At 58.7% G+C, this 15355-nt stretch overlaps 1 protein-coding gene across 7 annotated transcripts in view; it reads left to right on the top strand.

Annotated features, from left to right (window-relative positions):
• Positions 1–15355, top strand: part of JAKMIP3 (Janus kinase and microtubule interacting protein 3) — a 37431-nt gene that overhangs the window by 11188 nt on the left and 10888 nt on the right. For 4 of the 7 annotated variants that reach the window (XM_015572805.1, XM_015572779.1, XM_006754922.2 and 1 more), the window contains 17 exons: positions 868–987; positions 1483–1629; positions 2620–2751; positions 3303–3338; positions 4684–4743; positions 6352–6480; positions 7304–7432; positions 8509–8592; positions 8852–8914; positions 9124–9222; positions 9466–9564; positions 9660–9719; positions 11961–12026; positions 12521–12589; positions 12676–12753; positions 13160–13363; positions 14411–14476. In XM_015572805.1, coding sequence (XP_015428291.1) covers positions 868–987; positions 1483–1629; positions 2620–2751; positions 3303–3338; positions 4684–4743; positions 6352–6480; positions 7304–7432; positions 8509–8592; positions 8852–8914; positions 9124–9222; positions 9466–9564; positions 9660–9719; positions 11961–12026; positions 12521–12589; positions 12676–12753; positions 13160–13363; positions 14411–14476 — 1641 coding nt within the window. The remainder of the gene's footprint in view (positions 1–867; positions 988–1482; positions 1630–2619; positions 2752–3302; positions 3339–4683; positions 4744–6351; positions 6481–7303; positions 7433–8508; positions 8593–8851; positions 8915–9123; positions 9223–9465; positions 9565–9659; positions 9720–11960; positions 12027–12520; positions 12590–12675; positions 12754–13159; positions 13364–14410; positions 14477–15355) is intronic. The other 3 variants (XM_006754920.2, XM_015572804.1, XM_006754927.2) reach the window with 2 other exon arrangements.

Raw genomic sequence — 15355 nt, 5'->3', positions numbered from 1 at the left:
TTCCCTGGCCCGCCAGGATGGCACAGGGCCAGCAGCTGCCCGGCCATGACGCCACTCATCTCCTCATTGCCGCTCCTCATTCAGAGCCCTCTTGGGTGGTCCTGGGAAGTCGGGGGCAGGGGGGAGGGGAAGGTCCGAGGTCCGTCTGGGGCTGCCCCTAGCCTCTCCTGCACCTGCTGAATGAGGAATCATTCCTCCGTCCTTTTGGGCACCCGTTTGCTTTAGGACAAAACCCAGTGTGAGCTGAGCCAGCCCTAGGACAGTGACATTTCAGGGTAGAAAGTGACATTTGATAATCCTATTATACATGGCTGAGCTGAATCAGACAGCGCCTGCCCTGGCATGATCCCCGATAGATTGTGCGAACCCCAGAGGCTCTCAAACTGAATTAAAATGTTGTCACAGATTTTTGCCTGAAGTTCCAAAGTGACCTTTCAGAAACATAATCTTGGGGAAGCAACTTTTGAGAGTCGTTAGTCCAATGTCGTTACCTGAGCTCACTTTAGAATGCTAGGGAGGTGACTTCCGGCCTGCGGTGCGGACCCTGCCTGGGGTGCAGACGGCAGAGACAGGCGTGCGTGGGCTGGTTCCGGTGCTTTCTGGGCTCGCTGCGGTCGGGGTGCCTGCATTTGCATGCCCTCACCTTCCACATTTGCATTTTCTTGACATTTCTGCTCTTGCATTCTGTCCCATCTCACGGCTTGCCACCACGGCGCCCCAGCCCCTAGGAGGGCCCCACGCCCACCGCCCACCCAGGGTCTCCAGCCATCAAAACTCGAAAGTGCTCTGGTCTCCACGCTGTTGGGGTTTGCAAGGTTTCTCCGTCTGCATCTGCGGACAGTTATTTGCAGTTGATTTCTGTTTTAGGAACAGCAGTTGGATGAAAAGGATGCCCGGCGTTTCCAACTTAAAATCGCAGAGCTAAGCGCCATCATTCGGAAACTGGAGGACCGGAACGCCTTGCTGTCGGAAGAGAGGAATGAGCTGGTGAGCGCGGCCGGCGGGGGCGGGGCTGGGTCCGTGGGCTTAGGGCTGCAGCCCACTTCCAAGTTCCTTGTGGAAAGGAGCGATGGTGACAAGGGCGGGCTTGTGCCTCAGCCTCTTGGCTGTTTCCAATAAAACTTTGTTAACAAAACCAGGTTGAGGGCCAGCTATGGGCCTCAGACCCTGCTTGGCTGATCCCTGCTCTGCATTATTGGGCAAAAGTATCCTCCGTTCTTCACATTATCTGAGGACCTCCGCCTGCAGGGGCGCCATCACCATCAGTCCTTGCAGCCACTGGGGTTTCTGAGTGGCTTGTCCCCTGGATGAGAGCTGCTCGAGGCTCCCGGGGGTCCTGGTTCCACAGCTCTGACTGGACTCGACTCCAACCCTCAGCTGTCGCCAAGCCTGTTCTGCTCAGCTTGCAGGTTCCAGAGGGCGACCTGCTGGCTCTCTGTCACGCCTAAAACAATCGTGCTTGTAACTAATTTTGTCTTTCAGCTAAAGCGTTTAAGAGAAGCTGAAAGCCAGTACAAGCCGCTGCTGGATAAAAACAAGCGCCTCACTCGGAAAAATGAGAGCCTGTCTCACACGCTGCGCCGGATGGAAAACAAGTTAAAATTTGTCACTCAGGAGAACATAGAAATGGTAAGGGGCCCTGGCCTGTCCATCAGCCAGCAGGAGGGTAACCATGACAACCTCTTCCGCTTCCCCCCACAAGGTTTGACCAGATCCCGGTGGCCCTCTGGCTCTTGCTCCAGCCTCTGGTCTCCTGTAGGGATAGGAGCTACCAGGGCCTTAGGTGAGGGTCTGGGTGTCGCCTGCCTGGGGGGTGACAGGGAGTAAGATTCTGAGCAGTCACATCCCCCACCCCCAGGCCACCTCCCACCTCTGAGCACCTGGAACAGAGGTGGTGGGAGCCCAGGACTGGCCTTGAGAGAAGGGAACAAACCGACCGGGCAGGGGCACCGACCAGGGGCCCCGGGGTGCTCACTCCTGCCGCCACCACTAAGCAGGTGGGGGTGATTAGCTGGTGTCATGTGGGTTTCTTCTGCCCCTGAGGGCCCCAAAGGCCCTGAGTGAGAGTTTAACCAGGGATGTGAGAAAGGGGGGAGGTGGGAGGATTGCCCTCCATGCTCCCCTGTGCAGAGCCCCCTCTTTTTACACTCTGACTTTGGGGATGGCCAGGAGGTGTGAACTGGCATGGACAGCTCACATGTTTCCCCATGGGCCCCGAGCCAGGCCGCCCAGCCCTCCCCCGTTTCAGGTGCTGAGATGCAGCCTCGATTTCCCGGGCTCTACAGCCGGCTGCTCCAAGGCCTGAGCAGAGAGCAGGAGGACCCTGACTTCCCATTGCCTAGACCAGTGATGGCGAACCTATGACACGCGAATTCATTTTTTTGGTTGATTTTTCTTTGTTAAATGGCACTTAAATATATAAAATAAATATCAAAAATATAAGTCTTTGTTTTACTATGGTTGCAAATATCAGAAAATTTCTCTATGTGACACGGCACCAGAGTTATGTTAGGGTTTTTCAAAATGCTGACACGCCGAGCTCAAAAGGTTCGCCATCACTGGCCTAGTTGGACGGCCCTGCTCCACCCTGTGAGTGACATGGTCTGGTTGGCTTTTCAGAGACAAAGAGCCGGGATCATAAGGAGACCCAGTTCCTTAAACGACCTGGATCAGAGTCAAGATGAGAGAGAAATTGACTTCTTGAAACTCCAAATTGTGGAGCAGCAGAACCTCATAGATGAGCTGTCCAAGGTGCCGTCCAGCTCCTTTCTCTCCCTTCTCCGCTGCCCCCTGGAGGTTCCACCCGGAGCCCCTTGCCCTGGGGGTCTGCCCAGAGGAGCCCATCGGAGGCGGGGGTTGTTTGTCCTCCTGGCCGCTCCCTGGGTTCGTCTCGGCTGGGTCCCTGCACCGGTCATGCTGGCCATGGCCCCCTCGGGACCAGGGGTTTCAGGAGCCACAACACCAGTGCTAGGGCCATGGTGACCACACCCGGGGCTCAAAACAACAGCCACGTATCCCTCCCAGTTCTGGAGGCCAGGACCCCAAATCAAAGTATAAGAACTTTTGGGGGACAGGAAGCGAAAAAAGGCCAGTTCACCCTGCACTGAGGGCCCTGGGTGCTTCCGCGGGTCACGGGGCTGGGGACCAGCTGAGGGCGGGAGGAGGGGCCATCAGGGCTGAGTGAGGCCGTCCCTCCCAGGGCAGGGGGCGGGGGGGCCATGCTGCAGTCAGGAAGCGGCAGAGGTTGGGGGGTGCAGGACTCGGGGTCTGCTGAGTCTCCAGGCGAATGTCCTCTCTTCCAGACCCTGGAAACGGCCGGCTACGTGAAGAGCGTGCTAGTAAGTACACTCGGCACTGCCTGTCCTCGCTCTTTCTGGTGCCCTGTTCCTGGGACCCCGCCTGTGCCCATGGCTCCTCCCAGGCCAGACAAGTGGCCGTGCCAGCTCCCAGGTGGATTTTGTGGCCACAGTGCTACCTGCCCCGAGGCTTTGCCGTGGTGACCGAGAACGCCCACCTGCCAGGGGGCCATGTGTGCCCCTTTGGCCAGTGGCAGTGCCCAGCTCTGCTCAGTACTGAGCCACTTATTCAACCAGAGGTCAGAGGGCTCTCCTCTCTGGGGCCCTTCCCCCACCGTGGGGTCCCCTGCCCTGCTGGCATGCACCCACGGGCTGGGCTGGTTGGTTTGGTCATGGTCACAGAAATGCAGCCTCGCTCCCTGATGTTGAGTAAGACTCCCTCCACGTTCTGCGTGGAGTAGGGTTCGGTGTCTGAAAGAGGAGCCGCACAACAAATGAGAGAAAAAGATACGAGATAATTTTGCAATATTGGGGGACCAGGAGGGCAAGTTCCGAAGGACTTCCACCGATGCTCAGGCCACTCCAATCTTTTATTGATCTGGAGTAGTCCTTAGGGTAAGGAGGTTTCAATGACACACAGATCAGCAGACAATTTCCAGGAATAGACAAAGTATCTGATTAGCTCATCAATAGATTACCAAGAATAGGCAGAGTATCTGAATAACAATAATCAACAAGGATCTACATAAATATCTAAGGAATTAAGTGAACTAAGGTGGGGATGCTTCAACTATTATTACCTAAATTAACTGGGTGGTTCCTAGATTAACTGGGTGGTGCACAGTCCTGACCTTTGTTAGGACTTCAAAGGTTACTAGCTTTTGGGGGTCTCTGTCTAAACTCAGCTAGTGAAGACAATGAATGGACTCCGGCACCCAGAGAAAAGCAGGCCACTGGCCTCCTTACACATTCATGGGGTCCATGCCCACATCTGTGGGCTCCCCATGTGCAGGCATCTGCTCAGAGTCCGCAGGGGGTGGCTCATCCGTCCCCTCAGGTCCCATTTCTGTTCCTGCCACTCAAATCCCCTGCCCCCATGTGGGCCCCCCAGCCAAGCACCGCCATAAAAGAAGCTGGGGGGGCCGATGAGTGTGGTGAGCCGAGCCACCTAAACAGGCCAGGCACTCCTCCAGCCCGAAGAGTGGGGACAGGCCGTCCACACCTGCAGACTCCTGGGCAGGCCGTGGGCTCAGCGTGTTTATGTCGGTGTGGCGAGTACGCCAGCCTGTCCTCAGCCACCCATGCTAGCATGGAACCTTGACCGTGTATTTGAAGCTGATGGAGCCGTGCAATTACTCAAAAGCGTCTCTTCCACTGGTTTCTGCAGGAGCGTGACAAGCTTTTGAGATTTCGGAAACAGAGGAAGAAGATGGCCAAGCTGCCCAAGGTCAGTGAGAGGACGTCGGCGTAGGTGCACAGAAAACGTGTGCTTTAAAAGCCACCTGCGAGGAAGGAATCTCTGCCTTTGGAAGTGAAAATAAAATGATTCTTTTTATTTCTAAAAATTGTTACTGTGATATAACCAAGGCAGGACCCAAAGGAAATAATTCGGTTCATACTTTCAAATTTAAAAATCCAGCCGTATTTCTTTTTCATTTTTTAAAATCCTCACCCGAGGATGTTTTTCCATTGATTTTTCAGAGAGTGGAAGAGAGAGGGAAAGACAGAGAGAAATATCGATGTGAGAGAGACACATCGGTGGGCAGCCTCCTTCATGCACTCCAACCAGGGCCCAGGCTGGCCTCCTTACACATTACAAACGAGAAACATGCCCTTGACCAGAATCGAACCCGGGACCCTTTGGTCTGCAGGCCGATGCTCTATCCACTGAGCCAAACTGGCTAGGGCCAGCCCTATTTCTTTCACATTTCCAAGAGAAGATATGAACTCAGACAATCATAAGGAGGGGGAGGAGCCAGCCTGGGACCCTGGGGCCCTGAGGATCTGCAGGCTGCAGCTCCCACCCCATGCCCATCCACAGGCTCCACGCAGGCCCCTCCCTCGAAGACCCGGGTCATTTCTCTGCTGCACAATCCTTTGTGATGAACCTGTGATTTTTATTAGAGGGGATCTGGGAGACATTCCTAAGGACCTGACTCATGTCCTGCTTTTTGCAGAGCATGTGTGTTTTTGTTAGGTTTTGAACCATCAGCCATGTTCGTCATGTGAGCTGTGAGAAAGGCCCACAGGAGGCCTGAGAGGTGTCGGGTCATTTGAGGGTGTGTAGGGGCTCTCTGAGGCCGAGAGCCCGACAGCAGGCTCTAGCAGCGTGGACGGGTTCGGGGAGCTCACTCTCTCCACCTGGGCCAGGTGCTCCGTGAGATGAGAGGAGGGACTGGTCAGTGAGTCAGGAGCCATCAGTGGGCAGGACGGGCTTGAGGGCCGAGGACAGGGCATTGGTTGCCACCACACACTCCAGCCTTGATGGCCAGTGGACCGGCCATGAGCGGGCACACACATCGTCCGGGGGAGAGGGGAGCCTGGGTTGCCAGTGTCAGAGGGGAGCTGTGGGGTGTCCCTCAGACAGGGCTCTCCCACGAGCTGGGGAAGGACCAGCTTTGGCTCTTGTTTTTACTTTTATTCTAATCTGCCGAGGACGATGCTTTGAAAACACAATAAAAATGAATCACTAGACACGGGCCACATACTGGACGCCAGGCTAGTGCTCACTGTTAGTCCTGTGGCAGGTCACCTGCACAGTGGCATCCGAGTGCCACTGCCCTGGGCCCCGCACAGCTGGTCCCGCGGCCGTGCTCAGTCCCTACCAGGAAGGTGGCCCACCTCTCCACAGACCTCTAGCCCCTCGGCCCTTCGCCAGCCCCACTTCCAGAAGGACCACATGGCAACCCCTTGCCCTGAGGTTGGGCAGCCATGATGGAGCCTGGCGTGCGCTGGGACGTGACCCTGCAGCTGGCCCACAGCGAGCGGGAGCAGCCCCTGGGGCTGGCGGCTCGGCCCCGCTCGGTTTGACCTAACGCTGTCCCTTTGACCAAAGCCGGTGGTCGTGGAGACCTTCTTCGGATACGATGAGGAGGCTTCCCTGGAATCTGACGGCTCTTCCATATCCTACCAAACCGACAGGACGGACCAAACCCCATGCACCCCAGACGATGACCTGGAGGAGGTAAGGGGGCGGGCAGGGGCAGGGGTGGGCGCTGCTCCCTGCAGAGGTGCCACAGTCCACAGTTTGGCACCAGGAGAAACACTCCTATTGCTGCTGGCCGCCCCTTTCTCCGAGCACACGCTCCGTGCTTCACCGTCCAGTGCCCCCTCTGCAGAGGTGCAGAGAAGAGAGCTCCCGCCCTCTCAAGGGGCTGCATGCGGGAGGTCTGAACCCCAGCCGGGGTCGGCACCATTGCTAAGGGCACATGCCAGGATGTGCATAGGCAGCGGAAGCTCTCTGATAAAAACACGGCCAGGGTGTCCTACCGGCAGTCCCTTCTGCTGGAAGGATGCCAACCTCAGATCCAGGCAGCCATCTGAGCCTGGCTGGCCCTGCCCTGCGGCCAGGGGACAAGGCGTGGCCGGTGGTCCACTGCCCGGACCAGGCCCAGGGGGCACTGAGGCCATGGTGGGGCCGCCCCTGGTAGGTCTGGCGGATGCCTCAGGGCCAGGGAGCTGCTTAGCGCTCTCAGACACAGCAGCGCACTTGCCACCATAAGCCTCAGGGAACAGGATGGGGCTGGGGGAGCTGGGCCAGGCTAGGGTTCCTGGGCCTGGTTGCTTCAGACACGGCCGCCCCCCCACGCAGACCTCTGGCTTGTTTTCTGAGCAGCGAACCCTTCGGGGTCCAGTAGGGCCTCAGGAGGCAGCAGCAGCCTCCTGCTCTCTCCAGGTGGAAGCCCAGCGGGACCCTGTCCTTGGCCTTCCAGCCCAGGGACTCAGACTCACCTCCTGGGCCCCCAGGCCGAGGCCAGGCACTGACCTGTGTCTGTGCGCCTCTCCAGGGCATGGCCAAGGAGGAGACGGAGCTGCGGTTCCGGCAGCTGACCATGGAGTACCAGGCCCTGCAGCGCGCGTACGCCTTGCTGCAGGAGCAGGTCGGAGGGACGCTGGACGCAGAGCGAGAAGTTAAGGTCTAACTGACTTCCACTCCAGTGGGACCTCCCCACTTGACCCCGGCCACGGCAGGGACATAGGCATCACCCCACCTTCCCCCCCACCCCCCGGGCCCTTCACTTCCTCCCCCTCCCTCTTAGTGTGACCCGTGCCCAGACAACTAGGAGCCGAGCCAGTGTTGGGGGAGCTGGCGCTGGCTCGGCTGGGCTGGGGCCTGGCAGAGCTGTGCTGGTGACCCCCCAGTCGTAGGGCCTGCAGCTCTTTGAAGATGAAGCCGCCTTCCTTGCACACCTGGCAGCGGAGCTTTTAGGGACTGCCCCCAGCGGAGGCACAGAGGTGAGGGAGGGCCAGCATTTGAGCTCAGGTTTTGAAATTTGTTGAGATTATTCATTCATCCAACACGTGCTGAGCTCAGATGCTGTGCCCACCTGCTGCCCCTTAGGGGAGAGGAGGCCTCGAGTTGAGGGACCCCCCCCCCAGGCCCTGTGCCCATCTGGCCCCAAACGCTTTCATCCATTTGCCCTGGAAACTGTGCCCAGAGGAGCAGGAGTGCCCGTGCCCAGGGGAGCAGGAGCACCCTGTGGTTTAGACATCAGAGGGAATTAACTCACAGGAGGGGGACTGGGCCCCCCCGGGAGCCCCGGTGGCACTTAGGCGGCTGGTTTTGTAAACAAGGGATAGGCTCGGAAAAGGAGGGAACCCAGGGCCGGCAGAGGGCGCACGTTGACGGGAAGGCTCTGTCGGGGTCTGGGCTGCGATTGCTTTGCAAACCCCTCTGAGTGTGGCCGCACTGTCACCAGGGACTGGACCAGGCCTGGCCCGCACCCAGCAGGCCCAGTCCTCCTTGGCCGCTTCACCCCGCACCGGAGGTTTTCCCCTAACAATCCCTCAAAACGAATCCCAGATCATCCCCATATTGAGTGAGGGCCTCCCTTCAAGTGAGCCATAAGGTCCTGCCTCGCGGAGCACCCTTGCAAAGCCGCTAACGGCCACTTCCCCGCTCGCCGAACCCGCCGTCGCCCTCGGAACTTCCGTCATGCGGGCGTGTCCTGGCTCTTAGGGAAAATTTGATGTCTCCCCTCCGGTCCCACAGACCCGTGAGCAGCTCCAAGCGGAAGTGCAGAGAGCGCAGGCACAGATAGAGGACCTGGAGAAGGCCCTGGCCGAGGAGGGCCAGGTGAGTGCGTCCACGGGGGGCACATGGGTCTGACCGAAGCAGGGCTGGCCCCTCCTGTCTCCATCCAGGACCCCCAAGAAGCGGGTGATGTCATGGGTTGTCATTAGCAGGTGACAGTTGTCCTGAGGCGGCTGCTTCAGGAGCTGGGTGCTGCACCCGTCTGTTGAACTCTCTGCTCTGCGGAGCCGTGATTTAAATGTTGGCTGTATGACTGTACCCTGCAGTGCATTTATCCCTCCGTGTCCATTTCGTTTTCCAGGACATGAAGTGGATCGGAGAGAAGCAAGCTCTGTACCGGAGAAACCAAGAGCTTGTGGAACAGGTGCGCCCAACCCGCCCCGGAGCCCGGCCGGTCCCCTAGGAGAAACACGATGTCTCGTGTCACGGACGCGTGTGGGTCCCTGTGGGCTGGGCTCTGGGCCAGGCACCCGGGCCAGTCACCATCCACAGGGACAGCCAGAAGCTGCCAGGAAAGACAGGGAGTTGACCTCACATAACCTCCGGTGTCTCGCCCCTCTTTTATTTTTACAGATTAAGCAAATGGAGACGCAAGAGGCTCGGTTAAAACACGAGGTCCAGGATGTGAAAGACCAGAACGAGCTGCTGGAATTCCGGATCCTGGAACTGGAGGTGCGCTGTGGGCGGGTGCAGGGCGTGAGCAGAGGTGGCCGAGAGGGGTCGCCCGCGGGGCTGGTGTGATGGAGGGCTGAGCCGGCCCCTCGTTCGGCCTTCCTGATGCGCAAATGTCGTGTTGACCACGTTTGGTGGCCTCTGTGGCTTTCCTGTGTTCCCTGGGCTGCCCCAGCACAGCCTCCATGGCGGGAGGAGCCAGGAGGGACCAGCGGCCCGTGCCCAGCCTTGCTCTCTGTCTAGGAGAGGGAGAGGAAGTCACCCGCCATCAACTTCCACCACATCCCCTTCGTGGATGGCAAGAGCCCCCTGCAAGCGTACTGTGAGGCGGAAGGCGTGACGGTAACCATTCCCCCCAACTGTGTCCCAACTGTGCCCACGCCCGCCCCCCCGGCTGGCGCTCACCTCCCGCGTGTCCCTCGTGTCTTTGCCTCCAGGACATCCAGGTCACAGAGCTGATGAAGAAGCTGGACATCTTGGGGGACAACGCCGTAAGTGTATGTTGCTCTCCTGACTTGTGCATGCCTCCTCACGCCGTGGTCCGGGGCCCCCGTGAGCCCTCTGTGGTCCTGCCACAGGCGGCCCTGCCCAGCCACACCTTCCCTGTGGCCGGGGCTGCTTGAGATGGGCCCCAGGCATTTGGGAGAAATTCTGTTCCTTTCTCATGTTGTTCCTGTGCCCGTGTGGGTGGCGACCAGCACCCAAACGGGGTTTGGGGCCTCTGCTCTGCGAGGGTGGGAAGCCCACAGCCAGTTCCCCAGCAGAGGTGCTTCTAGCCACATGTTCTCCGTTTCTGAGTCCCGCGCAGTCTCTAACTCTTCCAAACCCTGGCTGGGACGGGTGCCGCACGCAACCCAGACCTGGGGGTCTCACTTTCTTGGTTGGGAGGGTGGCCGGAGCCCATTAATATCCCAAGTCTCATTTAGGCCAGATTTCCAATTTTTACAACAAACACCCAAAAGGAATCCTAATTAGTGAAGGGATAAAGTAACCGTGTCTATATCCCAGCCTCCATTCTCTGTCCATTCATCTATCTTCATCCATCTATCCATCCATTTACCCATCTATCCATCTTCCATTCATCCATTCATTCACCCTCCATCCATCCTCCATTCATTTATCCCTCAATCATTCATCCTCTAGCAAGCCAGCCTCCATCTATCCATCCTCTCTCCATTCATCTATCCTCCATCCTCTCTCCTCCGTCCATCTATCTTCCATCCTCTCTCCGTCCGTCTATCTTCCATCCATCCATTCATCCTCTATCCTCCATCCACAAAGCTCCTCCTCTATCCTCCATTGTCCTTCATCTCCATCCATCCATCCATCCATCCATCCTCCATCCTCCATCCTCTGTTATCCTCCATTGTCCATCCTCCATCTATCCACCCTTAATCCTCCATTCTCCATCCATCAGTTCCCCATCCTCCATCCTTTGTTCATCCACCCTCCAGCCTGCCTCCATCCATCATCTTACACTTGTTGAGTCCTCTGCCCAAGCGGTGGATCAACTGAACTTGGTGGTAGCCCCACTTCATAACCCAGAACTCCCCGCCACAAGGTGTACTAACAAACACATGGCTATAGCTATCCTAAGGCCCTTGGGCTTCCCATCCTGGTCACTGCTCTCAAGAAAGAGCACTTAGACAAACTAGTGCGCTTCTCACAGTACATGGAAGAAAAAGAAACACACACACACAAATACACACACACACACATGCACACATGCACATACGCACACATGCTCACTCACAAGCACATACCAAAACCCAGACATGCATGCAGCCTGGCCAGTTTCCTGGAGGCAGGAAGGATGAGGGGCACTGGCCCCAGCCCCAGTACCGTGCCTGAGTCAGGGGTGCAGTGTGCCCCATAGCACTTGGTCACTACTCCCCACCCTATGCCACCTGCACAGGTATCGGATGGCAAGAGACCCCTGCCCTTAGGGAGCTCCCACTGCAGAGGGAGTCATGGACAGCCCAGCTCTCACCACATCCTGTGTCCACATCCTCTGAGGATGCTCTTTGGTCTCAAAACCAAACTCTCCCCACCTGGAGGGACCACCCAGGTGGGCTCCTTGGAATGAGACAGGAATAAAACATGCAGAAAAAAGGCAAAAGCACCAACCAGGGATGGGGACCATTTCACAGCCACGGGTGTTTGATCTTTGCTCCACATTTGTCAACGATGTTTTAATAATTCAGGGCTGCATATGCGAAGGGCTGACTTTACAAAGATGGGGACATACACAGGTGGGGACACAGTTATTGCTGCCTGCCTGCTTAATACGCTGCCCACCATCCCATTCTGCCTCAGTGGGTTAATTAGACCATCATGGCCACCAGCAGTGAGAGGACCAGAGAGGACAGAAAGGAGAATGCGCCCAGAGTGAACAGGGTCACGAACAGGATATCAGACTCCTGGGAGGGTGTTTTAATAAAAGCAGCCTTAGCTGTGGCCCCAGCCCCCCCCCCCGCATCTGTTCAATCAGCCCACCATGTTACCCCTCATTCAGCCCCACCATGTACCCCTCATTCAGTCCCACCATGCACCCCTCATTCAGCCCCACCATGCACCCCTCATTCAGCCCCACCATGTACCCCTCATTCAGCCCCACCATGTACCCCTCATTCAGCCCCACCATGCACCCCTCAATCAGTCTCACCGTGCACCTGTCATTCACCCCAGCTACCCCGATGGCCCTCCCCTGACTGTATGTCTATTCTGCTTTGACACAGAATCTGACCAATGAAGAGCAAGTGGTGGTCATACAAGCCAGGACAGTCCTGACCTTGGCTGAAAAGGTAAGTGCTTGTGTGGGTGCTGCCAGCAGGTCTCCCCCTCCGCGCTCAGCTCAGAGAAATGCTCCCCCTGGGAGGAGGAAGGGTAGGGGGGTTGCTCATCCTGTTGGCCTTGGAAGGCCTGGCACACACAGAGGTCAGAAAGCACCCACCATGCCCTGGCTGTTTTGGCTCAGTGGATAGAGCATCAGCCTGTGGACTGAAGGGTCCCAGGTTCAATTCTGGTCAAGGGCACATGCTAGGGTTATGAACTGGATCCCCGGTGAGGGGCGTGGGCTGGAGCCTGTACTGGCCTGTACCCTGAGCACATGGAGCTCAGGGAGACCACGGTGCCAGCACCAACCCATCTCCCGATGAGGGCGAGCTCTCCCCTCCAGGAGGAAGAGTAGCGGGGACACCGGGGCCAGGCCTGCCTCCCTCCTTCCGCAGGCTATTTAGATGGAGGGGGGAGGGGATGGCACCCCAGGGTCACAGCCACCTGCTCTGTTTGTGTCCAGTGGCTCCAGCAGATGGAAGAGATGGAGACAGCCCTGCAGCGGAAGATGGTCGACCTGGAGAGTGAGAAGGTGGGTGGGTGTCTCGCCATGTGGCCCGCACCCCGGCGTCACCAGGCCGGACCCCGAGGCCGAGACACAGGTCCTCTGTGTTTCAGGAGCTGTTCAGTAAACAGAAGGGCTACCTGGACGAGGAGCTGGACTACAGGAAGCAGGCCTTGGACCAGGCTCACAAGGTGAGAGGCATGTGCTGCTGACCCCTGGGGGACGGGGAAATGGGGAAAGCTCTCCCTCGCCAGTGGGGTGTCTTGGGGGCCTGGTTCGGGAAACGCCGTCCAGGGGCCCCGGCGAGGTGGCCTGGGCGAGGTGGCCCAAGGATGGGCTAGAAGCAGGCGTGGGGTCTGGGACTGCCCTCCACCAGCGGGGAGGCCTGGGGCCCCTCGGCCCTCATGGTAAATAGGGACCTTCATTCTCCTTCCCAGAGTTGTCAGGAGGGTCAGAGACCCCCCGGTGGCCCGGGCTCCTGCAGAGCATCCCTGCAGCCAGCCCAGTGCCCTCGGGGCAGTGGCTCGGAGCTGTAACACTGAAGGACGGGGTGCCCGGCCCCACCGGGCGAGGACTAACCTCTCCCCTTCCGCCCAGCACATCCTGGAGCTGGAGGCCATGCTGTTCGACGCCCTGCAGCAGGAGGCGGGTGCTAAGGTGGCCGAGCTGCTGTCGGAGGAGGAGCGGGAGAAGCTCAGGGTGGCCGTGGAGCAGTGGAAGCGCCAGGTCATGAGCGAGCTGCGCGAGCGGGACGCCCAGATCCTGCGGGAGCGCATGGAGCTCCTGCAGCTGGCCCAGCAGGTGCGCCAGGGGCGGGGGGGATGGTGCCATGAACATGCCCTCCAGTAGCCACACCCCATGACCACTCCCTATTAGCCACACCCATGCAGACTCTCCTGCCAGGCCACCTGCCCCTGCAGACCGGCCTCTGGGGCCACACTGTCCGGCCTCCGGGGCCACATCCACTCTCCTGGGACCCCTGACTGCCGGGTGAGGGCGCAGTGAAGGTGCCATCCAGGGAGCAGCATCTTGTGGGCCGGGGAGCAGCCCCTGGTCTCCTCTGGCCAGTCCATTTCTAGGCAGCCTGGTGTGTAAGACATGCTTCCCCTGCCCCCTCTCCCCTCCGTGTCCTGCATGACCTGGAAGGGACACGGATGTGTACCCTGCTCAGAACACCCCAAACGCAACGCCTGCACTTGCAGAAACAGGGGAGCTAGTCAGGGAGGCTGACAATGACTGTCAGGGGCTAACGTCTGAGCAGAGGACTAGCCAGCTGCCAGGACCCTCACCCCAGGCCCAGGTGGTCAGTGTGGGACCATTGCCCACAGTCCCTACCCCCACCAGGTGGCCGTGGTCAGAGCACTGCTGCCTCGGGGCGCAGGTGCTATGGGCACACGCAAACCTGCCTCTGCTTGGCACTGCATCTTAAAGGGCTTGCGCGCAGTATGTCAGCCGTCACTCCACTGTAACGTTTGGGAAGGACTGTGACTCGATTCCGTTTCCTTGGGCTTCTAGCATCACGGTTTATAGTCTGACGTTGCAGGAGGTGGGAGGGGAGCGTGGCTGAGGGAGGACCATCCTCTTGTTGAGCGTAGCAAAGCCACGAGCTGGGACAGGCTGTTGTCTGTCGAGGGGTCAGGGCCAGCAGACCTGCCTGGTCCTGGACGCCCCGGGGAGGACAGGCTGAGGCTCCAGGGCCCTCACAGCACCACCGCGGGGCCCCGTCCAGCCTGGCAGTGGCTCGGCGGCTGTGCACCAGGTCCCCGAGCGAGACCTTGAAAGCCGTCTTCCCGCGTGGCTTCCCAGGCAGCCTGCTGACCGAAGCCTTCCCTCCTTTTACCATTGCAGAGAATTAAAGAGTTAGAAGAAAGAATAGAGGCTCAGAAGAGACAAATAAAGGAACTGGAGGAAAAGGTAAAATAAATGCACATTTTGGGGCTTGTTTTGTTACCGGAGCATCTGAAAGAGAGAAGGACCAATAACTCACACGGCGTCACTGGGTGCTGGCTGGGCCAGGGCACAGGAGAACAGAAAGAGGCTTCAGGGCCACAGCGGCTCTGGACCTGGGGCCTGGGGTCTGGGGCGCCCCCTCTGCCATGGCCCAGCTGTGCGACCTCTCAGTTTCCCCAGCGGTGGCAGGTGTGCCGGACCAGCGGCCCAGGCTCCCTGACAGCCGGCTGAGGCATTTGATTTGTCCAAGTTCCCCAAGCACGCTGGTCTGTAAGCCAAGCTTCTGCAGGATGATGTCCCACTCAAAGACAGGCCGGCCGGCCAGGTCCTTAACACAATTGCTTCTCGGTTTAGGAAACTCGAGGGCTGGCATGGGTTTAGTTTGGGGCCACACAGCGTGGGGCCTGGGGCGGCTCTTTTCCTGGATCCCGGCCTGTCACGCGTGGGTCACGGTGCCCCGTCCACTCCCGGTATTAGTGCGACTCGGCGCTCCCCAGACCGAGCTGCATGGAGCAGGCCCGGGAGACCTGACTAGTCCTGTGGGGGGACCTGACTCTTCCCTGACTCCTTGCTTAGTTTAGGGCAGTTCTTTCCCCGTAATTTAGCGACATTTCAGTGGCCACTAGTGACCATAGTGGTGGGTCCTTGTGGTCAGTCCTGCCCGGGGGCAGACCTCATGGAGTGGCCGGCTCCCCACTGAGTGCCGAGTGAAGAGGCCAGTCAGATCCGCTCCTGGCTGGTCCCTTCCAGAGAGCAGGAGGCTAGTGTTTGGACGGGCTTCTCTCAGCCATGGCTGCGCATCCTCCCCGAAGAGCCAGCAGAGGCTCTGTGCTCACAGGGGAG

The sequence above is a fragment of the Myotis davidii genome, unplaced genomic scaffold (assembly GCF_000327345.1).
Source record: "Myotis davidii unplaced genomic scaffold, ASM32734v1 scaffold72, whole genome shotgun sequence".
In the NCBI taxonomy this organism is placed as follows: domain Eukaryota; kingdom Metazoa; phylum Chordata; class Mammalia; order Chiroptera; family Vespertilionidae; genus Myotis; species Myotis davidii.
Note: the sequence above shows the minus strand (reverse complement) of the source record. Positions and strands in the feature narration are given on the sequence as shown.